The sequence below is a fragment of the Scleropages formosus genome, chromosome 22 (assembly GCF_900964775.1).
Source record: "Scleropages formosus chromosome 22, fSclFor1.1, whole genome shotgun sequence".
NCBI lineage: Eukaryota > Metazoa > Chordata > Actinopteri > Osteoglossiformes > Osteoglossidae > Scleropages > Scleropages formosus.
Window position 1 is genome coordinate 15072469 of NC_041827.1, and position 19453 is coordinate 15091921.

A 19453-nucleotide genomic window follows, 5' to 3' on the forward strand; every position below is an offset into this window, starting at 1 on the left:
TGTTGATCAAGTAAATTTTTGGACAAGTACTCTTATTTTTCCTTGAGATTATTTTTTTTAAAGTAAGAATACATTTACTTGAGTACTGTGTTTGGTTTGTCTACCCACCTCTGCCCATCATCATCGTCATAATAGAGTTCCTCTCAAATATCTGGTTTTGAGGTGCACCTCTGTATCTCTTATCCATGTTTAGCTAAGCTACGTGTCCATCTAACATGACCAATAAGAAAGATTGAGAAAGGGACAAAAAGATCCAGAGTTATATCTGATAATTTATTAAAATTTCTCTTTGTCCATTTGGATTGAGAAAAAATAAACATATTCGGACAAACAACAGTTTATGGTATACAAAAATAAATTAAGGCTTTGAAACATCAACAACAAGAAAAAGTTCTAAACATCACATCAAGAGCTAATGCACTCTCATTATAAGATATGTGATGACTGAAAGTATTTTTGCTACTGGATGCATAAACATATTTCTAGAAATCCATCTTTAATAGGCATTTAAATATACAAAATTGTACTGTTACTAAATAAGTTATGTTGTTAAATACAGAATCCCAGTTTTTGAGTATCTCCTCACTTTTAAATACGGTTGAACAACTAACAAGTTGTGATTATTATGAATCGTATTTCGATATGTCATATTTCTGTTCATCGTGAGACATTGCATTTTCACAAGGTTAATACTGCAAAAGAGTGGATTATTATATCTTGGTAAAAATTCAGTCAAGTCATTGTTCAAAATCACGTTACTTCACTCAGGTCAAATCCGATTTTACATTTCCCTTTCTAAATCTTTTTTCATGAAGTCACTGTGGAAACAATGCTATATTTTTAACTCGCTTGTGAGAACCCTCATTAACAGTGGTCAGGTTTTCCCCTTTGCTCACAGCTGTTGTATTCTCTGTTCCAGCAATTCCAGCTGCCACTCAACCTCATACGGAAGGTCGTTGTTCACCTGCGTCTCAAAATACACACGAATTTCCCGGGCCTCCTGCTCCCAGAATTCCCTGGGAAGCTCGAAGAGCTCCTCCAGGTTCACTTGCTGATGGAGGCCCTTCAAGTTGAGAGCCCCTTCAGCAGGCAGGTACCCCACTGCAGAAGGAACTGCTGCAGCTTCCCCTTCCAGCCTGCGGAACACCCACTCCAGGACGCGGATGTTTTCTCCGTAGCCTGGCCAAAGAAATCCACCTGACTGGCTTTTCCGGAACCAGTTGACATGGAAGATCTTGGGCAGCTTGGCACGGGGACGTTGGTCCATGCTCAGCCAGTGGGAAAGATAGTGTCCGAAATTGTAGCCGAAGAATGGCCTCATGGCAAAAGGGTCATGCATGATTGCTTTGCCTAGTCAAACAACGGTGAAAATAATGAAATTAATTTTCTGTAACGCTTAATGATATACTATCCATATTTCAAATACTTTCAGGTATTGTATTGCATTGGATTCAAGAGAAATGGCTGGCCCATTTGCTTTTTTCTCAAGCATAAATTTAGTCCCTGTGGAGCTCACCTTTATGTTCTGCTGCCGCTGTGGTTTCTGACCGCATGGCAGCACCAATAAAGACACCATGCTGCCAGTCAAAGGCTTCATACACCAAAGGTACCCCTTGGGAGGAAAAAGGTTAAGAACAGGGTGAGCTTCAGGGACCCTCTACTGTTTCTACCTCCTTTGTACAATTGAATTGCAGCTACCATTTTTTTCTGTAAAACTCACCTTGAGGTCTGCGTCCCCCAAAAATAATGGCCTCAATGGGGACGCCCTCTGGAGACTCCCATTGGGGGTCAATTATGGGACACTGGCTAGCTGGGGTGCAGAAGCGGGAGTTAGGATGTGCACTAGGTTCACCTAGGGCAGAAAGAGAAAAAAGGTACACCATACTTACTGGCCATATAAATAATGTGCTGTATGTTGACTGCAAAGTGAGGTACAGAAGAGGACAAACATACCATCCTCAGGGGTCCATGGTTTATCCTTCCAGGAGGTCACAGTAACTCCCTCAGGAAGTTTCTGTTCCATACCCTCCCAGTACACACCACCATCGCTGGTCTCCGCCACGTTCGTGAATATGGTGTTCTTGCAGATGGTGGCCATGGCATTGGGGTTCGTCTTCACGGAGGTCCCCGGGGCCACGCCAAAGAAGCCGTTCTCTGGGTTGATAGCTCTGAGATTGCCTGCAGATGAAGATGAGCAGATCTGCATTTGGGTTCCAATTATACATGCGGCAAGTAACTCTTTTGTCGTCAGCGCAAAATGACGCGGTGATACGAGACATACTAAAATAAAGATAACGGTGACCATACCTTCATCATCAAATTTCATCCAAGCAATGTCATCACCGACACACTCCACCTTCCAGCCAGGTAGTGCTGGACGTAGCATAGCAAGGTTGGTCTTTCCACAAGCGCTAGGGAATGCCGCAGCGATGTACTTTTTCTTACCCTCAGGGCTGGTAATGCCCAAGATCTAAACGGGAAAACAGTATTCAGCTACAGGCTTCTTCACTGATCACTAATAATGGCGCAATGGTCTCATCCCATTTCCCAATTAACACGTTCAAATTGTTTCCTTTGTCTGTGGTTAAATCTGTCACTCACTAGCATGTGTTCAGCCAGCCAGCCTTCCTCCTTTGCAATCCGTGAGGCAATGCGGAGGGCAAAACATTTCTTTCCCAGGAGAGAGTTGCCGCCGTAGCCGCTGCCAAAGGACACAACTTGCCTCCGGTCAGGGATGTGGGCCACCAAAGTGAGCTCAGGGTTACAGGGCCAGTTATTGACCAGTGGATCTGTTGAGAAAAAATGGTTTTAATTATAACTGTCATAAAGGAAACTGAATGCTAGTATTATGTTATAAATGACTAGTATTGTCAATATTCGTATAAACTTTTATGCAGCTACTTGTGTACAACTTTTCTACGAGATGTACTTTGCTTTGGAGAAAACATCTGCTAAATGAATAAATGTAAATGTAATAACTGTGATGTGTACAACAGATTAGTGTGCAGTTGAAATTAAAGTTTACTAACAAAATTTTATTTATCAGCGGTCTTGTAATCAGTGTTAAATATGTTCTATAAGCAGTTTTTCTGATGTCGCTGATGGGCCACCGTACCTTTGAGTGGCAGGGGGCAGCCCACCGAATGCAAGCAGCGGACAAAGTCACCGTCTCCTAGCACGTCTAGGACCTCCTTGCCCATGCGGGTCATGATCCGCATGCTGGCCACCACATAGGCCGAGTCGGTCAGTTCAATGCCGATCTTGGACAGGGGCGAGCCCACAGGGCCCATGCTGTAGGGAATCACATACATGACTCGTCCTGCAAAGGAGAAAGATTAAGAAAGATTGCACTTATTGGTTCAATCAGTGCAGAGGGGGTGAGCCCCATTGACGTCACTGCATCATTCACATCTGTCTGAGAGCATGCCAGCGCAAGTGCTGCTATAGGCAACCCATGAAACATCTGTTCTTGAGCATCCGCTGTACCTTTCATGCAGCCAGGGAAGCGTAGGTTCATGGCCTTGTCAAACTCATCCTGGGACATCCAACGACCCAGCTGACTGCTGGCACCTCCACGGGGGGAGGGCACAGTGTCTCTCTGCTCTTGTGTCACAATCACTGTTTTGCTCTCGACCCGAGCCACGTCACGGGGGTCTGTGCGTGCCAGCCAGCTGAGAAGAGCAGGCAGTACCACTGCATCAGCATTTTATCCAATACTACAACTGAGCTGCTTTTCCTAGACCACGCAGGCTTACAAAGGGCCAAACTGTACATCTTTATCCTTCAAACGAAGACTTCCTTACCAGTTTTCATATTTAGGCAGCTTCTTGATGATTTTCTGCTCTTCCAGCAAAGCCAGGATGGCACTGTTCTCCTCATCAGAGCCATCGCAGATGTGCAGCGCATTGGGCTGGCACAGGGTAGCGCTACTCTCGATGAATTCCCGCACAGCCGGGCTCAACGAGGCCAAGTCGCCCTGCAGCACTCGGGGGCTGGGCTGGTTTTGGGACTGCAGCTGGGGTGGCATGGCTCTGTTCTGCTACTTTAAAGAGCTATAGTACAACAAACCTCACAGGATCCTGCCAAAGAGATGAGAGGAAGCGTCCAGGTTTAGTGCATAATGTTCTCTACATTTCGTCAAGTGGGGTTTTTCAGCTATATCTGTTATTGCCTTGCTTAGCCTTTTAAATAGGTCTTTTTTAATGGGAAATGTAGCATGGCAGTGTTTTTTCATTTATTATGTATTTATTTTTCAGCCAAGTTTGTCTCCATTAAGAAGTTATCCGTTTTACCTCCACAAAATAGCAAAGAAACTGCATTAAAATGTTTGTGTTTTTAATGCTTTGCAAGAGAATGTCACAGCACAATTTTAAACAGAATTCACTGTGAGCACCTTCATCCAGAGCAACTTGTGAATCCTGAATTACCTATATTACTGCACAATAAAGCTCTTGTATTTCTAAAAATATTCTCTCTAATTAGTATATTCAGATATGGGCATAAAAATATAAATATATATATTTTTTTCAATTCTCCACAAAGGAATGTCAGCAAGATAAAATGGAGGTAAATCACTAGCACTCTTAAAACATTGACTGAAGCTGCAAATCAAAACAACCATAACTTTCAAAGCAAATGTAAACTGAGTTATTAAACAACTGAATTATTGTTTTATTAAATATTGAAAATAGTTAAAACTTACCTTTTGTTCTTTTTCGGATAAGACTAACTCAGCCTCATCAGTCTTGATGCTGAGATTCTTATTCAGGAATTGCTCCTAATTTGCATGGAAGAAGCCAAGTACTCTTTTTATAGCCTGAGAGCAAGGAGGAGGGTGGGAAGTCACTACAAACTCCAAGCCTGCATTTCTCTAAAACCGGAAAATTCTTACTCTTAAACAAGTAAATGATTAAACCATAAAAAAATACGTAGTCCAGTTAATAAATCTGCTGAGCATCTCGTTCTTCTATGATGGGAAATAATTAACTGAACACCAAGTGGCCCGAGCGTACAACGTCTGGCTCCTTGACTTAAGATGAAACTTTGACCCATTTCTGTGCGTGATGCAAGAGTGCTGTTTAGTGCATGAATGGGTGACGTCCTGTTCCCAGAGTATCTGCAGTGATTGGCCTGACTACTGGAGGTTTGTTCCAGAAGGTCTGTCTCTGGTAGGCTGGTACACACTCACCATCTGCTGAAGAGAACAAACAAAATCAAGAAAACACTGACATTAGGACTGAAGTTAGTGTCAGATATTAAGTATGAATTTATGGTATTATTATTGTTGTTAAAAATTGGATTTTGTCAAATAAAATTAATTCCAAGGAAAGAAGTCAGAATTACTTAAAAAGTTTATTTCCAAATGTCAGAAGTAGAAGATAGGAAACAGGTGAGAAAAAGTAAAATTCTAAAAAGCTTTAAATAATATTAACACAGTATTGTATATTAGATCTTGTATAGGAAGTGATCTCCTACAAATTAAAATATGAAACCAAAAACTCATTTGTACAAACTGGAATGCATGAAAAAACAGCCTAATCGGAGCAATCGGTAGAGGGATGGAGCCATACTGAGTCTGTCCCCTTCTGGGAGGCTTTTCTTCAGCTACAATTTTAGCCACTATCTTTCACAAAGAGAACATAAACAACTGATAACTTGGAGATGACATCAAGGAATAGCTTTTATGCCTTATTTACTCAATATGTTCGGATAGGTGTGTGCTGTTATGAACCCAGTTTTAAACTGCACCTATCAAATGAAGATAATGTACAACTTATTCTGCAGGAACTCTTGCAAACATCTTTGCGTAAATGTGCAAAATATTTGTTTCAGTTTTCTACAACAAATGGCAGTTTTCTTCTAAAATACACAAGGCCTAGTTTGCTGTACTTGGAATTAATCAATAAATGTTTGTGATTACAATTCAGTGTGCTCGTACTGGATCCTTCCAAGGTCCATTGCAAAAGTGTTCACTCATACACCTTTTTGGGTCCACCCTCATCTTACATGTCAATGAAAGAGATCAAACCTGAGTGCACTAATTTGGTATCTCAGGGATCGTGAGGACTGATGTGATCATGTATTTCCCTCTGCAGCTGATTCACCTGTGGATTTCACTGTGACCGAATGTACTTTCCTGCCATTTTCTAAATACTGTAGATTTTTGTAAAAATGAAGGTAAGGTTGGACTAGACTGCAGATACAATACGTTTCTCTGGTTCTAGTCATTGCCATTTAAAAAACATCATCAGCATGATTTTTTGAAATGGCCAAATTTTTATTGCAAAGCAATTTGGACAAAACAATGATTATGATTGTTTGTGTCTTCTAGGATACAGAGAAGCTTTGGAAATAGTCATTATTCTTCATAGAATCTATTCATTCAGTTAAATAACTTAGAATATGCAATAATCTTATTACAAGACTGCCATATATAATGTGGTGTGTACTTTTCATCTCTCCAGTATGGTTCAAACTGAGTTGCAAAAATTAATAAGTAACATTATTTGTTCATGGGGGTGGTGGCGCAGTTGGCTTGACTGGGTCTTGCTCTCTGGTGGGTCTGGGGTTCAAGTCTCGCTTGGGGTGTCTTGCGGTGGACTGGTGTCCTGTCCTGGGTGTGTCCCTTCCCTCTCCAGCCTGATGCCCTGTGTTGCCGGGTTAGGCTCCGGCTCTCCGCGACCCCGTATGGGACAAGCAGTTTCAGATGATGTGTGTATGTGTGTGCGTTATTTGCTCTGAAAATTCCATCGCAGTGTTCCTCACACATCAAGTATTAACATATGGTAGTAATCCCTTACCTTTTCAGAGGACAGTTTTGCCCATCAAAGGATAGAAAGAATAGAGGAAACATATTCAAGCTGGCTTTTTAAAAGTAATTCATTTATGTTTATATTTGATGCGTATTCATTTAATACTACTGAATGCTCACAGTTGCCATGTCATTTATTCCATACAACAGCATGCAGTACATGAATCAAAGGCCTGACATGGTGAAGAAGGGAAAACCACTACCAACATAAACAAGATAAGTTGCAGTCATTTCGAAAATATCTGAAAGTCCTTTAAAAAAGAGGGAAAATTTGCTTTTGAGGGAGTCAATGAGGGGAAACTACACTGTGAACCTTCATGATGATGTTTTTCTGCCCTCACAGATACCCAGAAGACTGGTTTCTCTTAAACCAAAAGACATCCTTTATACACTGCTTATTACTCCATTCTATGCAAAATATGTCTGTTGATTTCAATATCTCTAACTGAGACAAGTCTGAATTTTTAGGCATTTTCTGGAAATTACATGTTTATTTTTCTTTCTGAGTTGTTGAAAAGAGAGGCTCTAAGTTTTACTATTTAAAGACACAATATGTGTTCTGTGCAGTTGCGTTCAGTTCTTGTTAGTCAAAATGCTAACATAAAGCAGAATTTTACTGTATCATCAGTGAACATCACTGAAAACAGGATTGTAAATTGACATTTATAACAAACTAAGATTAACAAAACATATCAAGGCACAAATGCAGATCATTTCTTTTTGTGTGAACATATATAGTGAAAAATTAATTTTCAGTTCTCTGGATAAAAAATTATTCAAGAGAACAAATGCACACTGTACTGTATCTACCTATCTGCAAAATGTGAGAACATATACCTGATGCACCAGGTGCACTTGCATTTATGTTGCAAAAGCTTTTTTAAAAATTAACTGCATTTTGCGTCATGACTTCTTAGTTATTTCACATGAAATAGCTGAACAGTGCTCTTTTTTTTTTTTTCTTAATGAATCTAGCCAGTACGAACACCTGGGTGTTTGTGGAACTCTGTTGTAAGCCAGTATCCACCAAGAATGCGTAGATAGCATGACATGAGCAAACAAGTCCTTGGACCATAGGGGCAAAGTGTGATCAACAATATGGACCACACTGGGCTGCGCAAAGCCGGTCCATCTCATCTGCTCAGAGGTGGCAAGAGAAGTTTAAAACAGTATTCAGATACTATCAATAAATTGAATCAGATAAACGTAAAATAAACAAAAGACCAATTTAAGATTAAAAAAAATTGCTCTAAGGTAATTAAGTGATTATAGGAGAGGGACTTCAAATGACAGCTTTCAGGTTACAAGTCAGTATAGTTTAGCATTACAGTATCAACTGTAATATCAACCCAATGGAGTCAGTCACACCTGTGAACTTGCTTTTCTCAGTCAGTCACATTGATAGTTGATTCATTGTATAATTCACAGGGAGTTCAAGGTATTCTTCATAAGGCTTCTCTTCCATCATCTGCTTATTCTGGATCTAGTGTGGAATAAATGTATGAAAGTAAGAAATAAGGAAACAGATTACTTTCTTCCCTGCAGCACTATTCCCCATGCATTTGAATAATCTTCTTATTTAGTAGGTACAATTGTACTCAGCGACATTCATTAGCCACTTGTCCTGGTCAGGGCAGTCCAGAACCCATCCTGGAATCACTGGACATAGCGCTGGGGAGTACATGCCAGACAGAATAAAAGTCCATTGCAGGGGAACCTCAAACACTCACTCACATATTTGCACAGTACAAGCAATTTAGCGTCACAAGTCCACCTGAACCTGGATGTCTGGATTGTTGGAAAAAACCAGGACACCCAAAATAAAGTCAAACAGACATGGGGAGAACATGCAAACTCCACATGGACTGAGCTGGATTCAAACCTACACTAAAAATCTTGGGCACTGTAAGGCAGCAGTGCAACTCATTGCACCACCGTGCCACCTGAGAATAAACAGAAAAACTCAGAAATAATAATTGTTTTAAAAAGAGCTAAAGGCTAAGCAAAGCTAAAGTTCAGACAGTTTGCTGGAAGAGCCCTGGAGAAGGAACTTTGAAGCATATGACCTGCTCACTTTCCAGGAGTTGTAAGGAAGGCCCTAATCTTTTTGTTGTTCATTAGGCTACAACTTACATTTATTCATTTAGCTGATACTTTTCTCCAAAGCAACTTACAATGTTAAACTTCATACAATTATTTACCCATTGATACAACTAGGAATTTTACTGGAGCAATTCAGAGTAAGTACCTTACTCAAGGGCACTACAGTAGAAGGTGAAATTCAGACCAGCAACCTTCAGATCCAAGGGAGCAGCTTGAACCACCACACTATCTGCTGCCCCACTTCCCCAAACTTGTGCCTTGAAATTCATTCTGTCTGCGATGGAGCACCAGTTGAAGGACATAGCTGATAAACGGATTTATAGGAAAGCTAAAAACAAGATCACCTGTATTTCTCAGGCTAAAAGGGTTTTGATACATAGAGAGAAAGTGTCTTTTAGTCAGAAGAGGGTTTTGAAAGTCTCAGCCAGAGGTGAATGGAACAAGTACTAGAAGCTGAGCAGAGTGCTTTATGAAGAGCAGTTCATTAACAAGATATTGAAACGGAAGAATCTGCACGTCATTTTTATTTCCTTTACGTGATGGCAAAAAAAATCTGGAAGTTCTTGAGGGTAAGATCCTGGGAGGGTGACACAAATGGTTCTTTAATGAAGATGATGAAATCAAAGGTAATGAAAGTGCCTGATCAGAATAGAGACTAATGCAGTCTTGGAAAGGCTGAGGTTCAGGCCATGAGTTCCAGGTGGAAATCCCCCACCTGGCATGTTGGAACTTAGAGTGAGAGCTGATGCTCAGAAAAACTGAAGATGGAGAATGGCTTTGTAACTAGAAATTCAGAAATAGCTGCTATATTTAGGTTTTCACTTTTGTAGGGCAGCAGTAGTACCCTGGTTAAGAGCAAAGCCTTAAACTGAAAGTTCCTTGCTCAAGTCCTGTGTTGTGCCTCTGTAGTATCCCGGAGCTCAAGTTAAATACTAGAAAATATACAAGCGTGTTGGCTGCCTGTAGCTGATATATGAAGTTCAATGCTCTGGTTACAGCCTACAGGATCGTCAATGGATCTGCTCCCAAATAGCTAGGGTTCAGTTGCTCGCTACTTTCCTCCACCTCTAGCCACTTGGTGGTCCCATGCACAAGAGGTCCAAAATCAGAAGTTTCTCCATTCTGTCTTCATTGTGAGATCTCTTTTTGTCCCTCAGAACTGCTGAATGTTTTTCAACATTCCAGAAAGGTCTCAAAACACATCTTTTTGGACCCACTTCTTTCTAACACTGCTATTTCCTCCATAAATTTGCACTACATTATCTGTGAAAAAGCACTCTCTCTTAATTTTATATGCTACTATTTGTGTAGTGTGTCCTTGTTAAATGGTATTATACTAACTGAAGGCACTTTGAAAAATGCAGTTTTTTTCTCTGGGTTGTATGTCACTTTAGAGAAAATTGTTTGCAACATGAATAAATGTAATTGGTGTGAAACTTCATGAAATTTTAAGCAACTCTGGGAATGTGTATTGCATATAATGAAGCAAATTTGTCCTTGTTCATGTAATCACATGATATTTTAAAACGTGTGGGTGAACATTTGGTGCCTTATGTTGAAAACTGCATCTTATTTTTACCTACTTAAACATTTTTAAGAATTCATTTTCGATTCAGTTATCAAGGACACACCGTGCTTATAAACTTGTGAAAGGGAGTGTATATCTTCATATCTTCGGGGACACATATGGAGCAAGGACAGTATTTGAAATACCTCAGTAATGAGAATATGTTCAGGTAACTGCACTAACGGTAACAACAGGTCAAAAATTTGGAAGACTAATCTCTTAGCGCCGCCCAGTGACTACTGCGGAGATTTATTTTGATATATTTTTAGTAGTATTTCAACGTTTATCCAACAATAACATCATCATCATCATCATCATTATTATTATTATTATTATTATTATTATTAGCTTTCAGCGCTTAAGTAATGAAATGGCGTTTACTGTGTTACTTTAAAAACCTTCCGACGCAATGTAAAGGACGGCGAAGACTGAGCTATTGAGTTCCGGAAGCTCCAATGGTTCCGCGAAAGCAGACGGAGACATGAGCGCCGACAATTCTTGTTCGGACGGATCGATTCCCCTGAGAAACCTGCTGAATTCTGTCCGCTGCATTCGAGACCGGGTGAAAGGTACGAATGCGAGGGGCTTCGATGGCAGAACCTTCGCCGGACCGACTGTCTACGTCAGTCATCATCGCGGCCGCTGTGTGTCGAATACTAGCCCTAGGCCCCGGCGTCAAGTAGACGTTGCCGGACGCGGGACAAGTAGAGTATATATTATGTGTATGTCACGTTATGATTTCAAACATTATTTTCGTTCAACAACCTGACTTCAGACCAGTCTAGCTGTTCTCTGAGTGAAAAGCACTTAGTTTTTTAACCCGTGTACTAAATAACAATATTATATTGGCCGTACGAATTACCATGATGAACAACTGTTACGTTACTATACTATAGTATCATTACTGATGATTGATGATACGCGTGGTGTTGTCGGGAAGCTTTCTGTACTGATTTAAATATTTTAGTTCATGTGGATGGTACTATATAGTATGTGCTGGAGCGACAGTAAAACGCTAGTTACACTAAAACAGTCCTGGGAACGTGTGTGTGTCGGATAAGGGGCAGGACACACACTTGTCAGACACTGATAGTGGTGCACGTGCTGGGTGGGAGACGTGATGTAGGGACGCAGTTACGTAGAGCGCAGGCTCTGATGTCACTAATAAACATAGTGACGTAGAAGCTGGCCAATGCAAACAGTGTACTCTAGTGTATGTGTGACCATGCTTTTGATGTTGTTAATTTTTTCATGTTGCATTGTACATTTTTTATTGCCAAAAACAAATTTCTCAAGACTTTGCCTAGATTCGATGTCTTTCTTGCTGAGATTTACCTTATTGTTAACTCTCTTAAACTCATTCATAACAATAACAGGTTTATTATGAATTATGATTACATTTTTCATATTGAATAAGATGCTACTGTTATCTTTTTTCTTCTTTTTCCTTTTATTGTATGTTATTGTGTTTCAATGCAGTGCTGTTCCTTTTCCGCAATAAAATAGAAAAAAAATATACTCTAGTGTATGTAACAGTGTAAGCTACCTTGCTGCAAGGGAATGGTGTCCGCTAAATACGTACTACACAGTATTCGTTGCGAATCGCTTTGGAGAAAAGTGTCTGCTAAATGAGTAAATGTAAGGAAAACAGATATTTTGTAGCCTGTAAATGCACCTTGGTTTTGGCATTGTAGTGAATTGATCTAATTAATTGTGTTTTTTCCCTCTGCAGATGGAGAGTCTAACGAATCAGATGGGGAGTTTAATTTGCCTAACTTTTGGGACACGCTGAGTTGAGTATTGTGTTATTCCAGTCTTTTCTTACATCTCCTTTGTACTGATTTGCATTGCTCTGGTATCAGTGAGGAGGCAGGGGGCACAGTGTCGTTGCCTGAAAGCTGCTGATCTAAGCCCTCTCCATGTTGTTGCTGTGATACCTCTGAAAAGGGTCCTTACCCCAGATTGTTGCAGGGAAGTACCAGCTATACATGGTACAATTAATAAGTTTGAAGACCAACTGCTGTTGCCACTGCTGTGATGGCAAGCCGTTACTAATAAGAGCTTAGCAGTGCCACAAGGCGGCTGCTGTACCACATATAAAAGGGTTGAGTACTGTATGTCACCTCCCCTAAAAGTGTCTGCTTAGAAATAAATTGTCCATATTTAATATTTTCTTATTTAGACTGGCAACTTGCAAAAATTTACAGCAGTTTAAATGTAGGTCTTTTAACATGAGCAGAAGTTGTGTTCCCACTGAGATTTCTAGACATTTCTGACCAAATTATGGGTTATTTATCTGAATGAATATACCACTCTGCACGACACTATTTAGTACGTGTAGAGGTGTTTAAGGCCTCCTATAGACAGAAAAGTTGCACTTTAGTATGTTGAGATGTCCCTCATTTCTCATGTTTCCCTTCAGTTGTCTGCACTGTGAGAGTCAGGATAACTGAGGCTTCTGTCCTCCTTCCGCAGCACAAGCAGCGAAAGCCACTTCGCAAGAAGCCACAAAGCTGAGCCTTGCCTTCTCAAAGCCTCCACTGCCTTCTCTGCAGGTGGGACATTTCCATGGCTGCTCTATTTTACTGTCCATGTACCTGGCTTATCTTGAATGGTTGAGTTATGGATTTTTGAAGGTATGAACATTTTCCATTTATTTAGTTTGTAATTAATTTTCTTCACATCTATTTTCTACGAGGGGGGCATGGTGGCGCAGTGGATTTGACCGGGTCCTGCTCTCCAGCAGGTCTGGGGTTCGAGTCCCGCTTGGGATACCTTGCGACGGACTGGCGTCCTGTCCTGGGTGTGTCCTGGGTGTGTCCCCTCCCCCTCCAGCCTTATGCCCTGTGTTACCGGGTTGGGCTCTGGCTCCCCGCCACCCTGTATGGGACAAGCAGTTCAGAAAGTGTGTGTGTGTGTGTGTGTGTGTGTGTGTGTGTGTGTGTGTGTGTGTGTGTGTGTGTGTGTTTTCTATGATTTCAGACTTGCACAGCCAACACAGCTTGTACTTATGCAGCAGGCCAGTAAATATCAGTCAAATGTATCCAAACACTGTAAGAGTGTGAGACCGCATTAATTCAGCTGGCTTTCACTGTGTTTACAACTCAGATTTACTTGGATTTATAAATAAATCAAGTTCCTGTCAGACTTTTAATTCCAGTTGTGCTTGTAAGATGTGGAACCAGTGTACAGTAATAGTTTTGGGTTGGCTTCTAAAGGTGACTGGATACATGTCTTTGCTTGCGCTCACTTGAAGGTCTGTAAAGCAAGAGCCAGATGCCTTTTGCCAAAACATTTACATTTATTCATTTAGCTGATGCTTTTATCCAAAGTGACTTACAGTGTTAAGCTACTTACAGTTATGTACCAATTTATACAGCTGGGTAATTGTACTAGAGCAATTAGGGGTCAGTACCTTCCTCTAGGGTACTACAGCTGGACATGGGATTTGAAACTGCAACCTTTGGGTCCAAAGGCAGCAGCTCTAACCACTGCGCTCCCAGCAGTCCCAAACAATACTGTTGATGCATTTATCAATAAAAAATTATTTTTGTTATATAATCTGCTGTATAATTCACACTGATGGACAATCACTTGTTTATCTGTTTTTCCTCAGGATGGGGAGCGACTTGCAGAGTCAATCCAAAAAACCATTTTGGCTCTATCCACTGTGTATTACTGGTTCCCCAAAAGCCAAGGTACGTGCACTTTACATCCTAAAGCTTCACCGTCAGTGTCACAACCCACATTTGATATGGAGAAAAATTAGAATATCTTTGTTTGTCATGAGCAGTAATAATGTTGTCATCAAAATGTTAGATAAATTTTGAATGTATAACTTGAGTTGAAGAAATGAGGGCCCACAGTGATTTTTAGTCTCCTTTCACCCAGTCACAGAATACTTGGCAAAATCAATGTTTTGAAGAACTGCTGTGTATTATTTATTTACTCACCTGTATATCTTTGCTACTAAGATGCTAAAGCAGATCGTCTTGAACACCAATAAATGCTGTGAAAGTACTGTTAATACTGACACTTGAAGTAATGATAATCCCCTTGTTGCTGAACTTAATTGTCACTCAGTGAGATAGGAAACAGAATCTTTATTGCGCAATCAGCAGTGCAACTTCAGCAACAATTCAACTTCAGATGAGTCTTGTCTGTAAGGACACCGAAAAGAAGGTAAATAGAGTAAATAGGACAGTAAATAGAGATATACATCTATGTGTCTGTGGTAAACACATTTTTAAGAGTGCAGAGTACAGAACATGCGTGAAAGGTCACGTACACTATATGTTGTATAAAGTAAGATACATAGGTCACTTTGGCCCAGTTAATTAGGTAGAGAGGAAACAATCTTTATGTGAAAAATAGTTGCACAGCAGCCACGTTTCTCATGAACACACCTGCAAATGTTCGTGAAAGGGTGACTTTATTAAAATGTTCATAATATCCCATAATTGTTGTCTGCTGTTGTAGTCAGCCATTACAGTCATTATATTTCGTAAGCTAAAACAGACAATATCTTGTGCCTAAACATCTCAAACGTGATATTTAGACTACAATGCGCGCACACACACACAGTGTCTGAAACCGCTTGTCCCGAGCGGGGTCACGGCGAACCGGAGCCTAACCTGGTAACACAGGATGCAAGGATGGAAGGGGAGGGGACACACCCAGGACAGGACACCAGTCCATCACAAGGCACCCCAAGCTGGACTCGAACCCCAGACCCACCAGAGAGCAGGACCCGGCCAAACCCGTTGCACCACCGCACCCCCCCAGACTATAATATTCCGCAGTAAAATGAAGGAGGCCTATTGAATTCAGTTCATAGACTGATCCCATTTGACTTTCTTTCAGGGGCCTTATAGCTGTATGGAGAGCTGTGAAACCATATAGACACCTTCCCAATACTACCATGTGTTAGAAAGTCCTGCACTGGAGTATCAATCTGTTCTCCACAGTACAAAATATGAGGTCTCCAGCAGTGTTTGTAGAGATCCCATGGTTCTCACAGAAGGTGGTGTGGTTTTCTTTCTTCCAGGCATTACGCTGCGCAGAATCATCCGTGATGCCACAGCTGAGGTGTTGGATGGGGTTGCACAGCTTATAGATGTCATCCTCACCTCCCCCCTGCAGAGGTGACAAGTGTGGAGAACTGTTCGAGTTCATGTTTCCTGCTGACACTTATACACACCAGGTGTGAAGGGTTTTGTGCTGTAATGCAGGATTTTCCTGTTTGCCCTGACAGCTTGTCTCAGGAGCAGCTTGTGTCCACAGGCGGTGTGTGGTCGTCATGTGACCATTTTGCTCACCTCCCCAAAGGTTTGTAGATCTTCGTATTTCTTTTCTATTCAGTGTTCCTTTGACATAAATAGACAATAATGGGTTTGTAGCTCGCTCAGTAGTTACAATGGTTCTTTTCATATGGCTGTCAAAGTGCAGTATTCAACTGTTCTCTATAGAATGCTTCTATCATGGTAAAAATGAGGTGATACAGGGGTCACGTGACACACATTTGTTGAAGCCGCTTGTCCCAAACGGGGTTGCGGTGAGCCGGAGCCTAACCTGGCAATACAGAGATACAGAGGTATTCATGTGAATTTATAATAAATGCTGCCATTAAAATGATAATTGTATATGCAGTCAGTAGTTGAGAGTGCATGTGTGGAATTCAGTAGAATGTCTGTGTTTCACCCATTGGCCTCTTCCGCAGACAACCAAGAAGCCGTGCTGAGCATGTTGGCTTCCTACACTGGAGTGGTCAAGGATGCTATAGAAGAGATGGAGCAGGTGCGTTAAGTGTCGTCTTCTTTCCTTTACTTGAAGCTTTTGGAGATCATTTTTCCTCTTTTACTTTAAATCTTAGCTCCTTTTCACAAGACAGCTAATCATTACAGCAGCTCTTAGTCTTGGCCCTGGTTGTGTTTTTGTTCCTTTGTCTTGAGCTGTTAATTTGAAAAAGATCATACTGTTGAAATGATTAAATGTAATAGAGGAGATGAGAAGCTGAAAATTTCCATTGATGTTATAAAGATGAATATTGGAAAAGTGGGCCTACCAATAAAATATTTTATGTACTCCCTGATTTATGAAAAAGAATTAAGGTGCACTGAACTAAAAGGTCCAGCACAGTTGTTTTCACCTCCATTCTAGATTTGCCTGACAACTTTGTCATTTAGTCATAATATTGTTATTGTTAGGCATGGATTTTTTGCAGCTGTGAAACACTATTTTGTGCCAGGTAGAAGTTCCACTATTTTCTTGCCTTTATAGTTTTTTTGTTTTCAATTACTCCTAATCTTGTGACATGACAAACTCCGCTCACTAAAAACTTACTAGAAAACAATTCAGTTACCAGTTTAGCATTTCTTCCCACTCTGCTAGATGCACTATGAACAGTGCATCTAGGAATAGGTAAAAATGTACAAAACCTATTTGAATTATTTCAGAATTAAGTTATGATTGCACTCACAACATTGATTATAAGGTTAGTTTGAAAAATATATAGTGTTTCCAATACCACAAGTGAAAATCACTGATTGGGACAGGAGTCTCTCCTGACCTCTGTGATAGGCAGGTGTTTGTGGTAACCCAGCTCTGATAATGTTCTATAAACACAAAGTTGTGGTTTAGTTTCATGCATCTAGCCCTTTGGTTGCCTTTCTTTCAACCCCACCCCCTCCACTCCATTCCCAGGCACAAACAGAATCTCAGGACCCCTTCAGCGATGTCTTGGATGATGAGGAGCTCAACTCCCGGGGGAACCAGGACACGTACTGGTCAGAGTCAGACCGGCAGCTCTTGGCACCATGTCAGGGCCTGATGAAGGCATCTGCAGCGTGCCTGAGGAAGCTGTCTGCTGCTGTGAGGTCGAATGGGAAAGTGGATAGTCCAGAGAGCATTGCACAGTTGGATGATCTCGCTGACATTGCCAAAGACATAAGCCCCAGGTTCGAGCATGGGTTGGGTAGCCTTGCTGTGCTGTAGTGATTTGTATTTTTGTCAGGCCTAAATAATCCATAACACCTTGCTTTTCTCTCTCTAGTTGTGGACAGATCTTAGGCTTCCTGTAGTTTATCACCCTCTCACACCACTTTTAAACAAAAGGGGTGAAATTTACTATCTTTAAATGGTGAAAGATGGAGATGTTTTTCCTTCTTTGTGTACATTAGCACAGCTTTTGCTGACTTTATACAGGAAGGATATCCAACAGCAGCTCTGCTGTGAAGTTGAATGATGGTATTCCAGAAACATTCAAAACATGACAGTGAAGCCCTTTTTCAGTCATGACACAGAGGCAGTTTTTCCCCATAGTATAGCATTTCAAATTATTTTTGTTTAGCAGGTTTTTTTCTATTTTTGATTTTTAGCGTTGATGACCTTGCCTTAAGTCTTTACCCACCAGTGGACTATTCAACGGTAGAGCTAAATGTAAGTACAATGGGTCACTCATCCTTACATCAGTAGAACACACTCTCTCTGTCACTCGCACACTATGAGGAACCTGAATGGCATGTCTTTGGACTGTGAGAGGAAACCAGAGCACCCAGAGGAAACCCACGCAGACATTGGGAGAACATGCATACTCCACACAGACTGAGTGGGGGTCGAACCCACGTCCTCTCGCACCACCCAGGCACCGTGAGACAGCAGCGCTACTCGCTGTGCCGCCGTTGAATTTTGTGCTTCAGCTCTGGATTGTGTTCATTCTTTACAGTTAGATGTGTTGAAGCACTGCGTTATTCCTTTCATTTTAGGCATGCAAGCTGGCAACTGTGTTGAAGAAAGTCCTTGAGATCACACGGTATGTGTGTGACTATCTGTTTTATGTTATGTGGAACTTGTTTTTGTGAACAAATGTTGACATTGTGACTAGGCAGACCCACTCACCTCACTCTGTTTTGTGCTTGCATGAGAAATGCCACAGTAGAGCAAGGCCTTTGTTTTCCACTCATCACTTTGTCCTACTTCACGCAACAGGGCGAGCCATGTGTGTCTGGAGGCCGACCAGAGCTGGGTGGAGTTCCTGGGCGGGGCAGTGGAGCACAACCTGCAGAAGGCCAAGGCTCTGACACAGGGCCCCAGCTGAGCCAGTTTATCTCTGCTCTGATTCCCATGATGCACCTTGTGTGATGCATGTACATTGTGGACTTTTCACACAGCCATGCAAAAAATGAGTTATATTTGCATTTTGTCGGTATCCTCAATAGTCTTCACTTTGTCAGGACAATTCAAGTGGTATAAATTGTGTATAACAGCATTGAACTTTTTTGTAATGCAGAATTTCATGGTGCTTTTCCCTTTTGAACAGAACCTAAGCTAAAACCTAAGTGATAGTTGGCGGTTCTTCATAGTGGTTTATTTGAGGGAAATCGCAGTAAATTTAATTCTTACTGTGGGCCGCATGGTGGCACAAGTGGGTGGCTCCTTGACCATGGACTCAGATCTGACTCAGCCCATGCAGGGTTTGCATGTGTGCACAAATTAATGTGTGTGTGTGTGTGTGTGTGTGTGTGTGTGTGCGCGCGCGCGCGCGCAGGCGAGCATGCAGTTGCCCTTCAGCAGGTTAACCCTCAGCCCCAGAGTGTGCCCTACTTCACTCTGTGCATTTTGGATAGGCTCTTGCCTGCTGCAGCTTTGCATTTGACAATTGGTTATCAGTAATGAATAAACATGTTTTGGTGAAATGTTTGAAACCAATGTACTTATCTGGAATTAATGACTCCATGATTGTGAACTTTGAACATGATAAACACATGAGACATGGATATTGTATGGGGGGGTTAAACTTGAATTAAAATAAAATTATACAGCTGCACAAGTAGTATGTGCCATCAGTTGTGATTCTCTAATGATTTTATTTTAATGATTACTGATGTTACATTAAGAGTAAGAGCAATACATGTCATGCTGATTTCATATATAGAACCCAAACCCAATCTCTGTTAATTATTGAAAAACATACG

General features: G+C 41.2%; 2 protein-coding genes across 2 annotated transcripts; one reads left to right on the forward strand and one right to left on the reverse strand.

Annotated features, from left to right (window-relative positions):
• Positions 1-431: 431 nt before the first annotated feature.
• pck1 (phosphoenolpyruvate carboxykinase 1 (soluble)) lies at positions 432-4869 on the reverse strand. The gene is made up of 10 exons (XM_018742268.2): positions 4703-4869; positions 3804-4079; positions 3487-3671; positions 3116-3319; positions 2602-2789; positions 2308-2470; positions 1954-2178; positions 1721-1852; positions 1517-1612; positions 432-1350 (listed from the first exon to the last, which is right to left on the reverse strand). The coding sequence occupies exons 2-10, from the start codon at positions 4025-4027 to the stop codon at positions 893-895; spliced, it is 1875 nt and encodes a 624-aa protein (XP_018597784.1). The 5' UTR covers positions 4028-4079; positions 4703-4869; the 3' UTR covers positions 432-892.
• Positions 4870-10915: 6046 nt separating this feature from the next.
• On the forward strand, positions 10916-19300 carry ccndbp1 (cyclin D-type binding-protein 1). The gene is made up of 11 exons (XM_018742266.2): positions 10916-11050; positions 12214-12273; positions 12957-13036; positions 14098-14179; positions 15529-15625; positions 15736-15809; positions 16201-16277; positions 17184-17437; positions 17858-17918; positions 18245-18291; positions 18468-19300. The coding sequence occupies exons 1-11, from the start codon at positions 10963-10965 to the stop codon at positions 18574-18576; spliced, it is 1029 nt and encodes a 342-aa protein (XP_018597782.2). The 5' UTR covers positions 10916-10962; the 3' UTR covers positions 18577-19300.
• The last annotated feature ends 153 nt before the right edge of the window (positions 19301-19453 follow it).

Bases quoted from the DNA above. Each gene is read 5' to 3' on its own strand.
- pck1 (XM_018742268.2), bottom strand. From the start codon at position 4,027: ATGCCACCCCAGCTGCAGTCCCAAAACCAGCCCAGCCCCCGAGTGCTG. The intron at 2,790-3,115 runs GTACGGTGGCCC...TTTTCTCAACAG, and splicing joins CTGCCCCCTGCCACTCAAAG to ATCCACTGGTCAATAACTGG. The intron at 1,351-1,516 runs GTGAGCTCCACA...TTGTTTGACTAG, and splicing joins AGCGGCAGCAGAACATAAAG to GCAAAGCAATCATGCATGAC.
- ccndbp1 (XM_018742266.2), top strand. From the start codon at position 10,963: ATGAGCGCCGACAATTCTTGTTCGGACGGATCGATTCCCCTGAGAAAC. The intron at 15,626-15,735 runs GTGACAAGTGTG...TTGCCCTGACAG, and splicing joins CTCACCTCCCCCCTGCAGAG to CTTGTCTCAGGAGCAGCTTG. The intron at 17,919-18,244 runs GTAAGTACAATG...CTTTCATTTTAG, and splicing joins ATTCAACGGTAGAGCTAAAT to GCATGCAAGCTGGCAACTGT.